The sequence below is a fragment of the Monomorium pharaonis genome, chromosome 9 (genome assembly GCF_013373865.1).
Source record: "Monomorium pharaonis isolate MP-MQ-018 chromosome 9, ASM1337386v2, whole genome shotgun sequence".
Lineage (NCBI taxonomy): Eukaryota > Metazoa > Arthropoda > Insecta > Hymenoptera > Formicidae > Monomorium > Monomorium pharaonis.
The window spans coordinates 19,405,024-19,424,181 of record NC_050475.1 but is presented as its reverse complement, the minus strand read 5'-3'; the positions used below and the strand labels follow the sequence as shown (position 1 = coordinate 19,424,181).

Below are 19,158 nucleotides of genomic sequence, written 5' to 3'. Positions count from 1 at the left end.
CGCCACGCGAACGGCACGTTACCTTTTCCTATCGCGTTCTTCGGCGGGTACGACGACGACGACGACGACCGTGTTCCGTTCGTTTACGTGCAACGGTAAGCGAGCAGCTTTCCCGCCATTGCGCGCTTCGTCATTCCCCTCACCTAGCCGCCGTGTTTACATTTGGCGTCCCCGCGCGCGAGTGCGCCTCACGTTCCGTCCGCTCGTGACTGGATTGGAATTCGGAAGACGGACGCGGAGGAAACGCGAGGGAAGACGTTACGGCGGACTTGTCGCGCGGGCGAAACTCACTGCCGAGACCGCGGACGCGAACAGTCTTGGCGCGAACGAGGACGCGAAGTTGGTCGCGAGCCGAAGGAGGAAGAAGAGAGAAGCCTGAAGTTGCCGCTCTCGCGGCGGCAGCGTAGTAGTAGGAAGGAACCACGCAGCGCCACAGCGGGCCGGTCCGCTGGCCCGACCGACCGCCCGTCCGTCCGTCGCCACCGCCGGTCCTCGGCAGTTTTCGGCGGCCTTCGTCGCTCTGCGCTGCGCCGCGTTACGCCGCGGTACGAAAAATCACAAGGGTTAGTTGACCCGGCGCGCCGTCGCGTCGTGCTCGTTATTCTCGCTCTCTCGTGACAGTGCGGCTCTCGCGTGCGTGGGAATACGAATCGCGACTTGATCGATTGCACGTGCGTCCCCGTGCGTCGGGCGACACGAGTGAACAAGTTATTCCTCCCTCCCCCTGTCCCCTCCCTACCCTCGGATTTTCTCCCGTGTCCCGTGTCTCTCTCTCTCCACGGCGGCGTAGTTCGCTCCGTACGGCGTACACGCTACGTCGGAGTTGCTCGAGCGCGTGGTGTCGCGCTGGCTTCGTGCGTGTATACGTGTGTGTGTGTGTGTGTTCATATGTGCGTGTGTACGAGAATACCAGACGTGATGGGAAGTGCGTGAGACGCTACGTGCCTGGAACCACGTGTGACATCGCGTCGAAGGTCGGACGCGACGCGAGGCGCGACTCTCCGGCGGTCCACAGAGAACGATCGAAAGAGAGGTTAGACGCTCGTCGCCTTCGTGCTCCCCCCCGATCGCCGTTCCGCGGGGAGGAAGATCCGAGACGTGTTCGGAGCGCAGGACGACGTCGCGTTCTTCGTGGCGGCTGGCAACCCTGCGCGCGACGAAACGCGTGAAGTTGCCCGCGTACCGTTTGCCATCTTGCGCCGTTTGAATTCGCTGTCGCGGAGGACGGAGGAGGGAGGGACGAGTATCCCTGCGATTAGCTGTCCTGCGCGCCTAAATCCGCACACGATTTCTCGTCCCGGCGCGCGACCGGGGCGCGCGCGGTGAGGGAGTTCCGGCGAGTCTCCCGACTGCGTCGTAAACAACGTCGGTGCAATGACCACCGGGGGGGAAACCGTGAGTGTCTTCTCTTCCGTCCGCCAGCTGCGTAGTAATAACGCGTAGTAGAGCGGCACGGATCCCTAACCTAACGCGCGTCTCAACATTGTGCAATCTTGCGCCGCGGAGTGAAAGAGAGGAAAAGCAAGGCGAATCCTCCATCCCGGAGGATCGTGCCGCGAGATCGAGTCGTCTCTCGCCTCGCGTTTCGTCGCGCGTAATTGGCTATCGATTAACCCGACACGCGCTACTCCGGAATTGAAATGTCGCGGACCGTTGAACCGTCGACGTTAGACATCGTGGGAGGAGTCTATTTCGAACGCGACCTTTTCTCCCGTTCTCCCTTTCGTTTCCACGTCAGCGGCGAGTCGTGAGGTGAGGAGTCAAATTTTATCTCGACGAAGCAAGGTGCGTATATTCCGTGCGAAGCGCGTGCTTTCAATCTGAAAACCGTTAGAGGAATCGCGGCGGCGGCGGCGGCGGCGTGTGTACGTGCGTGAGGCGTATTATCTTCGCGGTTTTTCGTGGGTCGGGATTTCCGGGAATGCGCTTCATCGCGATCGGCTCCGGACAGGCGTGCAAGAATGCGCCCCGATTACCTCCTTTATTCACGGCGTGGGTGTCGGTCTGCCTTTAATTCCCGCGCATTTCTTTATTCCCCCCCGCTTCCTCCGGTTCTCTTCCTTCTCGTCCCGCCGCGTACGTTCCGTGCTACACAGCATTTTTTCAAATTCGTGAATAACGACATCGCGACGGTTAAACCTGAAAATATCGAGATGGTGCAACAATGAACCACGCCGCCTTGCAGTTTTTACTCCCCCACGTCTACGTTTATATCTAGGGCGACCCACTTGGACACAGGTTTACTTGTTAGTCTCTGTCGGAGTTTAGGAACTCCGGATTTCGCGGAGACCGGAAAGGATCGGAGTTGTCCGATTCGCTACGACAAAAACCGCACGCTCGACCAATCGGAACGTAGCCCTCGTTCTCGGAATGCGTTCGGAAATTTACGAGGCTTGGCTGCTTGACCCCCCTCCCCCCTCCTCCTCCTCGTCCCCCTTCCGAGAAAAAGTTAAGCGCCATATTAGGGAGAATTCGATTAGTGTAATCGTGGAATGACGTTGCTCGAGATATTGCAGAGATATTTTCGGCGAATCCTTTCCCTCCAGTCTCGCTTCTGCCGTTCGCGAGCCACGTGTGTAGCACCCATTCTAATCGATAGGAGAGTCGAGCCTCGCGTTATTTGCGACGCGGTAGGTACTGTTCGCGACTCGCTCTCGTCTCGGATTTTTTTTTTTAACCTCCAAAAGACAGAACCCGTCACGCTGTTTCCGATCGCCTCGCTCGTTCCTGGATTTCTGACGTGATTCATTCTTTGCACGTTTGGACATACGAATATCATTATAGTAGTTTAACGGCTGCGTTATCTAATCCCACGATGGTGAATCACGGAGGTTATCTAATCTGATAGGAAAACAAAAAGTGTCGTCGGGCGCGACGAGGGAGGAGTGGTCACGTCTTATTTTCGTCCCCTCGTTCTCACGATTTAGGTCTGACGGATTCCATTCGACGTCGAGAGCGGACGGTCGCTCGAGAGTTCCTCGAATCCGATGAGATCGGCCTTCGATTCCATCCGTCGATAAGACGCGAGAATGCGCGTGAGCGCATCGCTGACGCCCTTCGCGGAGCGACGCGGATGACAGAAAAACTGCGCGGCATCGTGTTCCCCGGTCCTCGAACTCGCGGACGACTCTCGTCGCCGGTGGTGCGTACGCGGGGTGGGAGTGCGCGTGCTACGACCGCGGTGTGGCAACTGTTGTGCGCGCGTATTAGATTTTTGTGCGCGACGACGGATATTGTCGCGGAGAATAAATCCGCAATCGTCCTGGTGCAGCAGCGAGCATGGATTATCAACGGCTCCTGTCCAACAACAACAACAACAACAATTATCCCACGCATCACCGTGAGTATCGAGCTATGTCTCTCGTTCTTATTCGCCACGTGGCGCGATAATTTCCCACTCGAGCACACCCACCGATGATAACGCGCGTTACGTGATCATCTTCTCTCTCGAGAGGACGAGAAGATAACATTCGTTATCGTTATTGTATCTTCGGACGACTATCGAGAGTCGTATGATGCTCGGCTATAAAAAGAAAGAAAGAGAGAGAGAGAGAGAGAGAGAGAGAGAGAGAGAGAGAGAGAGAGAGAGAGAGAGAGGAAAAAGCAAGAATCTTCGAGAGCTTTAACGTTATGCTTTTAACCTCAATTAGCGTGCTGCTTTTTTTATCCCTCGGTGGGCGATTTTACGAAAATAGGAAGTATAAGGATCCTACGTGCAAACTGGAATGCGTAGAAGTGCGTGGATACGCACATTGATACACACTCGCAAGCGTTTATTGCGACGCACTTATAGGACAAGGGGGGGGGGAGAGCATCCCTAGATTTTGATGGCACTTACTTTCTCATTTAACGATATATTATAAGCGGTATTTATTGCAGAGTTTTTTTTTCCTTCTGAGTATATAGACGTATGATTAAATAATTATAATTTTTGAACCACGTAGAAAACAAGTTGGAATCATGACTTTATTCCGAAAGTTAACACTATAATTGATTATTAGTGCAATCGATAAAGTTTATTGAAATTGAGATTAATAAATTAAAAGATTCTATATACTACATTTCATTCATGCAATATTGTCAATATTGTATGATAACATTGATTTTATTGTACATTTCTTATTTGTTGCTTTATTAGTGTGTATATTAATGGATTTTTTAATGTAATTTAATTTTTTAATCCGTTTTCCATCAGTTTTTTAAGAGCCATCAAAATCCTAAACTCTCTTTCGACTTTGTGAGATCTCGCTGTTGGATTTTTGCGTATTTCAAATTCGGAGTATCGAGGCACCACCGTAACAATTACTGGCACAGGTGGACCGCGATGTTTCGAAGAAATGTTTTCTCATAGGAGAATTCGTCGCATAGGAAAATATTTTAGCAAAATCAATATTGATATTGTTCGTTTTAAAAATATCAATTTTTTTACATCTCGTTGAAGAGAGAGATTCGTTGACTGTCTCGTGTAAAGTGTGTATGTATGTACCTGAAATCAAATTGCCAGCTGGAAACAAATTCCAAGTCGGAATTAAATCGAAGATTCAAAAGTACAAATGGTGATCGATATCTTGTAAAAGTTTCAACGATGTTTTTATACCCGAAGAGTAAACACTTACACGTATATTTATATCGATAAATTCGATATTCTTTGATATAAATGCTTTTACTCACGCATCGATGTTTCAAGGCCACGGCAATTTATTTCAATCTATTGCTATTTTATTTGAATCTTTTATTGTCAATCTTCGAAATGTATGTGTTATAACGATTTAATCTTATTTTTTAATCTTAATCTATTTTTATATTTATTATCTTATCTCTGTTATCAACTTTTACTATCTCTTTCACGATTTCCGTAATGTGTGTTACATAAATCTAAATATTTTTAAAAGTAAAAATGCGACATGAACGGATTGAATAATCTCGATCTCGTACTTTTCTAGCGAACAGTCATGCGAATATCAATTTATCTTTAGTATTTTCGTGCGATAACAGCCGCTTCAAGAATCGATGGGACAATTGATTGCGACCCCGAGATTCCGTCAGCAGCGTCACACGATCACTTTTTACGCACCACATAATATTTTTCTACGTCGAGTTTTCGATCGATCCGTAGCAGTGGGATCCTTGATCCTTCGGTTTTGAGAAAGGGTGGAGGCAAAAGGAAAGGGGACAATCGCCGTCGTTGCGTAAAGAGCTCCTTGTGATATATTCCATGGTGGTCCTTGAGCTGGCTTTCGCAACGATGGGAAGCGTCCGACTGTAGCGTTTAAACTTTTTAATGGGAACCGGCGCGTCCTTGGTTAACGGCCGGTTTGTGTCGCATTCCCTATAGATCCAAATTTTCGCGCGATTGCGTCGACCACGATCGACGTTTCGTATTCGCGTCCTCTCGAAATTCGAGAGATCGTCGCGCGCAAATTTCACGGCTGTTTAAATCTCCGGCTAGAATCGATCGCGCGAACTTTGCTAAAGTTCTGAGGTCGTTTCTCACACTTAAAACTTTAATATCTTGTATTATTATTTGATTCTGAGAGTAATACCTAGTTAGCTCTTTCTGGATAAACGATTTGAATTTTTCTTTCAACTTCTCGAATTAGAATTTGTGAGACATATTTACAAAATTAATATCTTCACGATTACTAAATGTGGAATGAAATGAATTAATCGCTGCTAATGGAAATGAATATTTAATATTGACGAAATTAGCTGATCAATTTTTGGTTAGCAGAGCTTATGTATACAAACACTTTACAAAAGAGAGAAGTATGAGCTTTCCTAGAATTTATCTTCGTTTCACACAAATGGGACAACCTTTTATTTTTGTCCTTAAAAAATTCAAATTTTTTCGGGTCACTTGTGATCAAGTGGTGTCTAAGTTGTAACGAAAGAAAATCATGTTTCCGACGAGCATTTCGAGCTGGCTTTCTAGTTCGTTAATGAGACTGGGAATATGCGCGATCGAAGTTTTCACGTAATACGTCCTTGAGGAACGTGAAACTCGTTTGTTGATGTGCAAGACAGAGGGTTGATAGATTCGCGGTGAAGAGAGAGAGGGAGAGAGAGAGAGAGAGAGAGAGAACGGTGAGCGATGAGCGATTGTGTTCGGCTTGTTGCTGAAAAGTGGTTATTGTTTCATCTGCCAAATCGCATCACATTTCGGCCACAATACCGGAGATAATAAAATTCATTTTGGTGAGATTTATTTTTGCCGGGGGGTGGGGAGAGGGAGGGCGCCGCCGCCCCGCGATACTTCGAAACGCTCGAAAACGCAATTTGCGCGGAGCGCCCTTCTCGACCGCCTCGTGGACCGTTTTGTCTCCGGAAGTCCGACAATGCACGGTTCGTAAAGCGGATGAGGAGGATGAGGACCATCGTGGCCTGAACGGATCGTCTCTTTTTTTCCCCTGTCCGGGACGGACAGTGGTCTTGGCGTACGGCCAGTCGTCCTTGTTCGTTGCCAGAAGAGTATCGGAGTCTCTGATTTTTTTTTTTTGGTGTGTTGGAAGTGATTGTAAAAGCCCGTCGCATCTCCGGGATTAAATTGACTCTGCCTCGTAAATCCCTTACTCGATTATCAGACTACTACGTGATGCTGATGTAATTTTCGGTCGGCTGGCGCTTCTCCTCCCCCTTAAATTCTCATCCTCGATCGGCTTTCTGAACGATCGATAATCGATGTCAATGTCTCGATACGAGGGGATGGCTTTGCAGTACTTTCTTACTGTGGGACATGAGATCGGGACGTCGGACGTCGACAGGGCATTTCGCATATACGCTTTTTTTTTCCCCTCTGCCGAGCAGTATCGGTGGAATGACGAGCGGCTTAATGAGCAACGTCAGTGGGTCAGACGAGTTAAATAACGAGCGATACGCGAGCCGATGCGAGGCACGCACTTTGCGAAGATTGACGCAGCGATAGTACAGAGAGGAAGGGAGAGAGAGATATTGTGGAAGCCTGCGATCGGTTGGCAATGATATCGGGTTATGGCTCGTGATTACACCTTTCGGATCGGACCATCGCCCTTTATTTATGCAAGCCCGCGAGACGTATGGCTAAGTTATAGTCCCGGATATCTTTATAATATCCCGCCGTGAAAGAGCAACAACTCAGTCTCACGCGGAAATCAAGTTTGCCTTACAATCACGCGCTCTTTTCTCTCGAGATCACCGCACCTCCATAAATTCGGATGTACCGAGATAATTTGTTCTACACGGGGAAGTTAAATAACAATTAGGGAATTTGAAAGATTTCTTGGTAACCTTAAATTTAATGTTAAATCGAGATTTTGCACAAGTATTTATCTTTATTAATTGTAAATTAATAAATAATGATTTTTGTATTTGTGAGGATCAGAAAATCTTAAGAGATTTTTGAAAACGTTAATCTCTAACGTTACCACTATTTTTTTAAAATTGTATTTTGCACGTAAGTCTTGATTTCTATTTTTTGTAATCAGTATTTTGTTACAGTATTTAAAAAATTATCAAAATCTACAGAGAAGTAAAATTTTTTTTTCAAAAATTTCTTTTTTTGTTTTTAGAGAATAAGAGAAATGTCCCGAGAAATTTTACGGTATTTCGTATTAATTAAATGTGTTCTTTTGTAAAGACATTAGAAAGTGAATCTAAGTTCATTACACGCTAATTTCGCTAATATTATTGGATAGTAGAATTATCGAATAGTAACTTTTGCAAATGCACGTTAATGATCTATTGAATTTTAAGTTATTTCCGTGTAATCACGGTGAAGAATTTCGAGAATGTAGTTTGTGCGCGTACCAAACGGAATATTAAATATTTGATATTAAACATTAAATATTAATTGTTTGGTCGTACGATTCTGTGTGTGATTATAGATATTTGTCTCCGCAATCGAATGTTTACTCTGTCCATACCTGTGTATAATTTTTTGCTCTGTTCGGCGGAACCGGGGGCGCTGAAAATTTTACACGAGCCGCGTGTGTGCAGCGAGCGCGAATCGGGGCGGCCGCCAAAACATGCTTCGAGCTCGACCTAGTCAGCTCGGCCTGCCTTGGTTCTTATCGATCCACCTTGCATAGGCCGTCTCCTCTCTTCCGAAATATTTGCCTCGCCGCGATAACGGTGAGATGGACATTGGAGTTTTGGCACGCCGAGGTCGGAGAGAGTCTCTTGATGTTACGATGTTCGAGCATTTTTTCTCATTTAAACTTTACGCCGATGTATCCCGGTTTTGGGAGATTAGAATCTGGAATTCTAGGGAATAGAGAGAGTGCCATCGTTTGCCAAACAATTGCTATACATAATCCTACTGTGACGCGTGGGAGCTATTATTGTGCTAAAACATCTAGAAATATATGTTAAAAAGAACTATTTTGCGCGGTAGATGTACTGGAGATATGCGATAATCATTGTTCCTCTTGTGCATCGACATTCTCGTATTTTTTTATGATAATGCGTCTTATTGTCCTCTTGCACTGTCATGCAGTTCTTCAGTGAAGATAACATTTTCGTTTATCGCGGTACAATGTCACGGTGGTCTGTTTCTTCAACACATGATTTGTCGATTTCTTTCTCCTTTGGCTGTTAAGTCTCTCTCTCTCTCTCTCTCTCTCTCTCTCTCTCTCTCTCTCTCTCTCTCTCAGATATAAGACAAAATCTTGCGATAAACGATAAATAAGATAAGCGCGCGAAAGACAAGTTTCTCTCCATTATTGCCGGTTATTTTTCTCGACGCGCGACTGCGCACGTTCCGGCTTATGCTTACGGAACGGTTTCATCATTGCGACAGGTAGATGCCCGCATATTACATAGCATGGTCGGAAGAAACGGGGCGGGATGCTGAAGTATCTGAAGCATCTTTGCAATACCCGCGTTATCACCGTGATTGAAAACGATAATTAGGGAATCCCTGTTGTCTTGCACGAGTATTGGAATAAAGATATGACAATCAAAGTTCGGGAAAAAATGTAAAATATACGAATTATTTATGCATTTTGTAAATATATCTAGTTCAATAAGATAAATTTAAAAAATGTAAAAAAACCTGCTTGTTGCATGAACATTTGAATATGTAATTATAGTTGCAATGCAAATCTAAATTTAAAACTTGATGTATTTTTTAAAGTTCTTTAAATATAATATATAAGTGGTACCTAACTGATACAGTTTCATTACACGTATTATAATTTAACATATCAATGAGTTTTAAATTGCCTAACGGTCTAAAACTCATTGATATGTTTAATATATTACGGTCGAAATAATGTACTAATATTGGTATTATAATTTAATTAAATATAGGTTGTATTAATTTATTTAACTATTTTTTTATGAATAACGTTTTAGTTATTGGGAAATATCATGTCGATAAAAGACATAAACTGTAAGATATACCATAAAAATGTAATGCTTGAATACATTAATACATTAGTGTTTTTTTTGTGTTTTATATTCGTTTCTCGAAATCAGATATAAAAAATCGAGGTCACGGTTGCGCATACGGATATGCGACAATCGGCAGATTCTTATAAGGAGCAATAAAATGGAATGAGATAATATAGTATGTCAGAAGGTAAAGAGACGCGACTAGGCCAAGGTTGTAGTCGCTATTATGAAACTTGCCAACTTCATATGTGATACAAAATTATATAATACAAAAATTACACATATATTTTATGTTATATATTAGACATATACACGATTAAAAATTGGTTTTTAGAAGTTCAACATAATTGATGCAATTTTGGTTTTCCAAAAAGTACTAAAATTTTTTATACGTGTCTCAAAAAGAGTTAAATGTAAACAACAGCATATCAAAATTTAAGATAACAAAATGACATTGTACAATGAAAATTGATCATATTTTTCTTGTTTTTTTTTTATTATTTACAAATATTGGACATTTCATTTTAAATGTCTTTTTTTTTAAATTAGAAGATTGTCTTTAATTAAAAATTGGAATATTCATTTTTTAAAACTGTATTGGTAATGGGACCATTTATTCTATTTTATTAATCCATCTGTTTTAATTTAGTAAAAATTTATCATTAGCACAGTAGCGGGTGCTACAAATTCATTCATGTTATCCGGAAATGTCGCGCAGAGGCAGCTTGCAATGGCGGTAGTAGACATTATGCGCATTTACGTACCACATACCGAGCGATTGCGGGTTAATTAATTGCTGCAATAAACGGTCACCGTGGCCCGCTAATTCGAGAGCATGCCCTCGCACTCGGTGTTATCATTGCACTGATTAGGCTTACTCTCAGCGTTCTCGTCGCCCACAACAGGGATTCCTTCCGCGATTGCGCATTCGCAAAATATGGGTAAACTAGTTTTTAATTATTTTTGTTACATTATTATTAATTGTTATTTGATTATAAATTCCAAATATGGTATCAAAAACGAATATTTTTAAATTTATTATTTTATAGAACCTCTGCAAATAAAAATAATTTCTATCAAACAGATAAATATACCTATCTGAGAAATTTAATTAAAAAAGTTAACGATATTGATAAGAATTAATGACACAGTGAATTTATTTTGCATTTATTTTGCGAGAAATTTAGTTTTGATCTATTTATTTAACTTTAACGAAAACACGTTGATTCGAACAAAAATTTGGGTTTTTTTAAGTAGAAAGCAGCTGTGATATGAGTGAATGCATTAGTGATTTTTTATGGTCATTATCAGCGATAATTGAAAAATCAAAACAGTTTAGAAGGCACTTCACATTTCTTATCACGTGATGATACGTGAAACGTTATCGCGATTTTTTAACAGTTTTAGCTAAATTCATAAATCGCGATTGCTATTGGTTTGTTTATCGGATAACAATATAAAAGTATCTGATATAAGCTTCCTTCTTATCAAAAATCTGACGATTGAGAATTATTTCTATTTAAAAATTGATAAAAATTATTTTATGGTGTATTCTGATTTTTTTTCTTAATTTACTTTTAATTTATTTATTTTTTGTACATAAAACAGCTTTTAGAGGTCTGAAATTTTAATTCACGAAGATCAGGAAAAGGAAGACTTTATTAGTCAACTGGAAAAGGGGAGAGGAATTTTCGATTTTTATATTCATATACGCTTTTGTGTGATATCAATTAATTTAGATCTGTTGTTGCTATTTCCTTCGTCTTGCTAGTTTTGTTAATGATCGTTTATGGAAACGATCGGTAATTCACGGTGAGCGAATTCAACGGATATGTCGAGATCGACGCTGCTGGCACAAATGCATATACTCGTGGACTCTCGTTGCTATTGCGTCGTCACGACCCCGGATACGGGACAGACGAACGATTATTAAGGCTGTATTCATCTCTTCAAGGTAGCATGAGTTTTGTGCATTCGAGCTAGCCGGAGAATCCTTCAATTAGGTTGTGTACGCGTATCGAACAAACGAAAGAAAACAAATATACGAAGTACGGATTCTACGCGAACATTATAGAGAAAGATTCGAAGAAAAAAGGTGTTAATCGAAGATCTTCAAATTAATTGTTAATTTTAAGTGAATATCATTAATTTATATAAAATGATTAGAATAAAATTTGAAATAATTTTTATAACATTTTTTGTACTTGTGTGTACTTTTAAAATTTTCAGTAGTTTTGTGTTTTAATATTAAATTAATTTTTCAGAGATTTCTAACAATAAAGTGGTCAAGTTTTCATACACATTAAGTACACTAAGTGTTCTTGTTTAATCGTCAAACATTAATTTATTTTTAATTTAATTACTAAATTTATTCCATTTTATTAGGAAAATTAAAAAAAATGTTCTTTAAAATTAATAGAGAGAGAGGTTTTGTTCAAAATATTAAATCGAAATAAATTATTTTTGGAAATATTTGATAAAAGCTTCTCCTTGTTTATTTATATATATGTATCAAAATTTATCAGAATTTTCTGTTTAGCAAGAGGGATGATTTTCAAATAAAATCTATTCTCTGTCCAGCACAATCTTTTTTCTTAATCTTTCTTCATAATTAATGTACACATACGATATAAATTACGAATAGTTAAAGTGAAACGGAAACAGGATTGAGATTCATTGATGTAATATCGGTATCCCCATGCTTCGAGATATGCCTCGACTGCCCAACGGAATTTATATTAGAAATATGATCCGCATGGCCTGCAAAGGCACCTCTGATCTTCGTCTGACTGACTATGTACGGCGATTCCTTGGATTAGCGATACACATTTTTGCTGGGTTTTTGTTAAGCGTTCTTTGAGACGATTCTCCTACATTGACATACCATCGTCACTTTAAAGTTCAAAATTTAAACAGAAAAAAAAAGAAAATGGCGCAACGACGATCTCCGACGAAATTGCGCACGCAAGGCGTAAATGTCCGTATTGCAACGGTTCACGTATAAAACACGCGATTCTCACGCACGATGCGTCTTCAGTGTTGCAGCGTACGCAGTTATCTCATCTTTACGTTACCCGCGCGTCCCGACATTCCGACGTACAGTTAAAGCTATTCGACCGAAAGTTCGAGAGTCGCAGCGATTTCACACAGCACATTTTGTCCTTAATGTTTGAACACTGTAACTTTTCTCCTTTGTGTCTCTTGAGACGAGAGGGGGCCACGTTCACTCATCGATAATGCAGTGGCTCCATCCCGGCCATGTAGATCCTGCGTGAAGCCCAAGTTGTAAAATAGATTTCTAGTACAGCGGGCTCGCTCTTACGCCTCTTTGCAGTATATTAATATTAGTAGATTTAGCATTTCTTAACTGACATTCTGTGCGATTTTTTTAGTAGCTCTTTTCCCTTTTATTTGTTGAAACGCGTCATACCACGAGCTCTCTCTGGCATCTTCTTGGGTTCTTTCAGATTGGTTCCCGAAGATGTGCTCCTGCCTCGACGGCAGTTCAACGCTGCCGAGTAACCGAGTCGCGAGCTACGAGCGGCTTGGCTCCGATCTCACGATTTTCGAACTTAACAGTACTTTGCGAAGAAGTCGGAGAAGCGATCAGGATCTGATCGACAGCGAAAGACAAGTACGTATTAGAATTCCCTTATACTTAAGGGAGTTCCTCTGCTCAGGCCCGGCACAAGTAGCACAGGAGTTAAAGTAAAGAAAAATATTCAAAAACTATTTTGTTGCCTTCTTTTTTTGCTGTATATGGTCTAAAGTTAATAATGGTGAATCGGCTATAAAGTACTATCTTCGTTACTGAAATAATTTTTTTTTAAATTGAGAATAAACATTTTTTACTACTATACGACCCTTGGATAACTAAATACAACAATTTGAAATTTATGTAATATCACTAGCACACATTTATCACACTTACGTGCTGTATTACTTCGATTATTGTAAACTTTTCTTATCTTATCAATTATTTCATTTAAACGAGCAAGTGCATCGTTTCAAAAATTTAACAGTACTTATCTGGACAGCTAAGTATTGTTGTAAAGTTTCACGAACATCTGTTTATTACTTCTATGTTTAATGCGACAATAAAAACTGAAAAATCCTGAAAATTCATCGATTTCTATAAGAGTCCATGTTAATAAAATATTTAATATCTAAATAACTAGCTAGCTAGTTCAGCTTTCTGAAATTTTGACAGTCAATTTATATCACTACTAATTTGAACTTCTCTACAAAGTTTCGTGAAAATCTGTTTATTCTGATTTAGCAGCGGAACTCCCTTAAGGGGATGCTAAACTGCTCGTCAAACTTGATCGAGGTCGATAATTTAGAGTTATTCGTGCCCATTATTAACAAAATATTGTATGTATTTCTTTTACAGATTTGGAAATCCTTTTTTAGAATTAAAGTACATGTATTAATATCAGCTTATGAATTAAACTTCATACCGAGAATTAAAAAAATTTTGTTAGACTGCTCTTTTCAGACACGAAATTATTTATTAAATTTTTTTAGAACGCCTACGCTCAATCTGAAAGCGTAGTATTGTTCCTAAATGTTCACTCAACAACGATCCGGGCTTGATTTATGCGTACAAGGTTTAAAATTTTTATATCAAGTACATTTTGTTACGAGTCGACGCCAGAAGCCGATAATTAAAAAAATTTTTTTTGTTTTTTCTACAAATTCATCACGGTCGGACTTATTGTCTATACTTTAATTTTGGAGGATTTTTAATTCTGTAAATACAATTAAAAGATTAATGAGTAGGAAAATCGGTAAAATAGAACAACTTACATCCCCTTAAATTCCCTCGAACACTATTTGTCGATTACACATGTACCCGAAAAAGTCGAGGAAATAAATATGTAATAGTGAACTTTTATATTGTGTTTAATTTGTGTAAAAAAAGGAGAATTTACATAATATATATTCTTATGAAAAGTGAAGAGAAATATAACAGAATTCATAAATGCAAAAAAAAATTGTAATTGAAGTATTTAATTCAATATTATTTATAGGGTCTTTTTATAAAATAAAAGTTAATTATCATTGATTTATTAATTTATGTAAATTTATTTGACTACAAAATATGTAAAATATTTATCATATAAAACAAGATATTTATTACATAGGAGGACTATAGAGATGAATAAATTAATGGAGGTGCACAGCAGAGAAGATTTGGAATTATAATTTAATTCGATTATTTAATTTAACTGACCTATATTCAATTTCGTTTATTTAGGTATTTAATATTTTTTAAACGTTTATTTAACTAGGAAGAATTGCGGTTTTACAACTACGATCACTCTTTTACGACCGTGGTCGTGGAGAAGAATCTGCGAACGATCGACCTGTGTGAGTTGCTCAAAGTCAAGAGAAACACAAAAGGCCCAGCCTGGTCGATAATCGAGACGTGGCCGAAACTGGGAATTGGTATGTTTATCTATAATTATGATAGTTTATATCGCAATTGCGTGATATTTTCTGTTTCGCCGCGATTATTTTAAGCAAATCTGTGCATTATCTCGAATTTCTTGGTAGTTAAATGATCAGTTAATAAGCACGTTCTGTGCGTTTCGCACGTTGTATTCACATAGTACTTCCATGCGATATGTTATCAACCATATTTTCAAAGCAATTGGGTTGTTTTTTAACCAATATTCGCTAAAACGTTATTCGCGGAATCGTGGAATTTTAGTAATTTTTTTTTAGAAATATGAATATTCTGTACGTTTGGTAATTTATATATGAATAATAATATTATATTGGAATGTACGTTCAATTCAAAGACACATGAATGTAACGAATGTATGGATACTTAAACATAATGGATGGAATTTATAGAATTAAACGTTTGATATTCGAATTATTATCAAGTTATCAGTTTAACGATAATGTGTATAAAGACAAATATGCTTGAATAGGAAGATACGGAGAATCGACGGATATTTTCGAAATATTTTACGATTATTGCAGACGATGTACCCGAGAGCTATTTGGAAAAACTCGGTGACAATAATTTATTTAAAAAAATATCGATGCGCGCGTGTAAAGCGGATAATTCATTAAAAGTTCAAGGAATGCCGTATCAGAGTGAAGAGACGCAATGAGTCTCTAATGCATCGGGAAAACTTTAGTCGTCTAAATTTTCTCTACGGCATTGACTCGGAACGAGATCGGAAATAATGTGTGCATGGCGAGGGGGAAAGGGAGAAAGGAGGAAAAGGGGCTGGAGAGGCCGTAAAGACGGCACAGAGCTCTATAATGCAGCCGAGAATCAATAGCGGGCGAAACCTCCAGGAGCTTGGTGCAGGTCAGAGACGCGACTCGCGGCTGTGTCTCCGTATGGAATGTTTGTTTAGAGATTCGAGCGAAATGTCACGCTATTCTAGTCTAATGTGCTCTCTCCGGTCATTTTACGAATTGATTGCACGACGCTAGATGATTCTGCACTAATTATTTCCATAAAACTTTATTAGAATTTATAAAAATAAGTTTTAAAATTGATTTTGCTATAAAAGGAGCTGGGTATTTTAAGATCATTAACATTGTGGATTAAGTTGTATATTATTATTTATGGAATAGAAGTGAAAAATATTATTTTTCATATTTTCTTAAAACATTTCGATTTAAGAGTGTTTAAATGCTATTTGCTACATTTTTTTTTTACAAATCATTGAATATATTATTACGTTGGAATAAAAGCATGATTATATATTGGTTGCAAAAACGGAATGAATTTTTCTGTTGCAGAGCGTACGTTAGAAGACCACGAAGATATTCTCGCTGTTCATAGGGAATTGGAAATGTTCGCTTCCCAATATGAGAGGAGGTTTTATTTCAATCCAGACTTCGTGAAATACGAAATGTTTATCAAGCCTATGGTAAGTAAGAAAATAGAGGATTTTGTTATCTCGCTGAAAAAATTGCTTCTCTAATTATCCATTTCTAAAAAGCACTTGGCAAAATTTTTAGGAAATAATGTTTGCTTTCTTTGTTACTTTTTGGGCCAGGGTAATTTACATGTAAAATGTAAATAATCTGCATTATGTACATATATATATATATATATATATATATATATATGTAAACTATGTTTTATGTGATATTGTATAATATAAAACAATAATCAATAGATCATAAAAGATTTAGAATTCATCAGAAAAGAAAATTATATTCTAGTTTTTTAATTTTAATAATATTACATGTCTCTATCAGTATTTCCAAAGTCATATATTAACAATGTTATAACTTAATAATTTTTTGTATTGTGTTATTTTTAATTTATATGTATTCTTTACAAGTAGACTCGTAAAACATAAAAAACATAACATAAATAAAACGTAAATAATCCATGTAGATATAATTTCGAAATGTACGACATCATCCTGCCACATCGAATGGTAAATTCTATTCAATCTTAGTGCGTTAACTTACCGACTGACTGATTTTACAGGGTTGCAGTTGCAACTGCATTCGAATATCAAAACTATATGTCCAACTTTAGGTCACGTTCTAAAACTTTCTCTTTGAGGAAATTTTTACTAAAAATGTATAGTTTATGTTACGGATACTATAAGTTTTTTAGTTAGTAAAATTTTCCTTCAGAGGATGTTTCGGAACCAGACGCTAAATAAAATTTTTTAATTTTGATATTACCGATTAATTTTTGATTTTTTTGATATGAATATAATTAATTTGCAATATTAATTTTTTACCGTTTTCAATTTCCTACTGTAAAATGTATAAATTATCTATATTTACAGTACATTATTTTTATAATTGCAATTTATTTTATGGATCTAAAATGTCGGTAATATTAGGGCTCTTCAGTTACCTCACTTGATAGGTAAGAGTCGAACATTTTTCAATACCTCGTCGGTATGTACGTAAACCCGGTATGAGAATATTCCATGATATTTCCGTTGGTAGATCTCTCTTTTACCGGCGAATCGTGCGGTTCTATGCAAAGGATGGTTTCAGAGAGATTGTTGAGATGGCACGAGAGATGCTTTTCCGATATCGGGAGCGGCAATGGGGTCTCAAGGATTCGGTAGTATTGATTGGAACATTCATGTCCTGGGATTTTACAGGATTGAGCACGTAGCTCCGTTTTAAACTTAATGCATCGAGATTGTGTAGGGAATATAAATGACGACGTAACACTTTAATGAAGTCTCGTAGCTACCACTTTATTCAAGCCTGCTAGAAAATGTTAATTTTGTGATATACATATAAAGGGATGTCGATTCATCAACGAGGCCTCGTAGATAGTTAAACTCATTAATTAATACATCCGAACGAATATCAATTAGCGGTTTTGAAATTCAATCAGCTGTGGGTTCATAAATCTTGTAGTCTCCGCCAATGATCGGCCAATTAAAAGATAACGAGCGTATAAACTTGGGAAATTGAACATCGACACTCTTCGGCAAAATTTCTTTTTTTTCCTTCGTGTAACGGGGAGGGCCTGGCACTCTGCGCGCAAGTGTTCTGTTTATTGAAATGTTTAAAAGAAATCTGTAAAAAGATTTTTATAAGGTAACGCCTGTTTCTACAGAGTCGCTTCACGAGATACTTGCAAGGTGAGAGATATTTATATGTTTTCCCGTTCCCGAAATATTTTAGATCCGTCTTCGCATCACTCTTCTCTCCGCGTGACTCTCGTCAATTTTAGAAACGATCCGAAACTCGCTTTTCCTCCATGTCTGTTTTCAAATATAAAAATGACGACAAATATAAAAATAAATACAGAAATGACGACGAAGAAGGAGTCATGTACAGGCGGTGTATCCTCAATTTTTGTTGCAGCAATTCTTTCCCGCGGACATGATCACGTTTCCCAGCGGGGAGGACAGGGGCACACTCACCGATACCGAGAGCGTGCTAAGGGTGAGTAGTACACACGTGTGATTTCCTGCCGATGCGATTGTCACGAACGAAAACGGCGCTGGCTCAGACGCTGGCAAATGTACATTGCTCACGCTCACGTTGCAGAATTACCTGTTACGAGAGGACAGCGTGGGCCCGCACGTATTCAGCATGGTGTGGATGCGAAATGCGAGTTCGAGCGGTTGGAGGAAGATGTACTTGCTGCTCCAAGGCCGGAAACTCTACACGACGAAGAAGGTGAGTCCTGTTTGTTTCACGAGAGAGCCGCCGGCTCTTATCTCACGATTAAAAATTCATTGCGTGCGGTTTCCTAAATGATACACGTACATTTATCGACATGTACTTTTCGATTATGGAGCTGCGGCGGATGGTTTTTTTTTTTTTCTTCTGCCAATCACGAGCTCGGCTATGAATTATGAGCTTTAAACGTTCCGCGGCGAAAGAATTACTCAGCGTTGTTGGCCACTCAATTCAAAGTGCGCGCATTATCATTTCGCGGCTACGGCCTGACGTCTCGGGGATACGTCGGGGAAGACGTCGTTACATAAAGAAATACTGCTTCTCAATGTTAATAAGCGAACACATATTCAGCTTACGATGATTAATACGTTAACATGAAGTGACGGTGAGTTTCTCTTCTTCCCTAACGCTCGATTATCTTTATGCGATCGCAGTAGAAAATGCAATCTCGCGACGGAGATCGGGTTCTTACTGACTCATCGTCGGTGAAACGTTCCTTCAAAGACCGCGAGTAAGCGATTCCTAGACAATAAACGATCGCGTCGTGCGTTTTGCGCGCGATCGGCGGCGCGCGTAGTTCTCGCAGGTGTTAACACTTTTCTCAAGGACTTGGTCGTCCGTTATGGATGAGTCACGACA

At 39.6% G+C, this 19,158-nt stretch overlaps 2 protein-coding genes across 12 annotated transcripts in view; one reads left to right on the top strand and one right to left on the bottom strand.

Moving 5' to 3' along the window:
- Nucleotides 1–19,158, top strand: part of LOC105839218 (growth factor receptor-bound protein 14) — a 295,416-nt gene that overhangs the window by 67,296 nt on the left and 208,962 nt on the right. For 6 of the 10 annotated variants that reach the window (XM_036292216.1, XM_028193105.2, XM_036292217.1 and 3 more), the window contains 5 exons: nt 12,837–13,003; nt 14,664–14,820; nt 16,141–16,271; nt 18,199–18,279; nt 18,385–18,516. In XM_036292216.1, coding sequence (XP_036148109.1) covers nt 12,837–13,003; nt 14,664–14,820; nt 16,141–16,271; nt 18,199–18,279; nt 18,385–18,516 — 668 coding nt within the window. Of the gene's footprint in view, nt 1–41; nt 1,786–2,927; nt 3,341–12,836; nt 13,004–14,663; nt 14,821–16,140; nt 16,272–18,198; nt 18,280–18,384; nt 18,517–19,158 lie in introns of those variants that run through there. The other 4 variants (XM_012685378.3, XM_036292223.1, XM_036292222.1 and 1 more) reach the window with 4 other exon arrangements.
- The window catches only part of LOC105839217 (SET and MYND domain-containing protein 4), a 207,352-nt gene that overhangs the window by 117,644 nt on the left and 70,550 nt on the right, over nt 1–19,158 (bottom strand). Inside the window, exon 1 of one of the 2 annotated variants that reach the window (XM_036292215.1) lies at nt 23–107. The exons of the other annotated variant lie outside the window; for it this stretch is intronic. The gene's annotated coding sequence lies outside the window, so the exon portion shown is untranslated. Of the gene's footprint in view, nt 1–22; nt 108–19,158 lie in introns of those variants that run through there. 2 annotated transcript variants of the gene reach the window in all.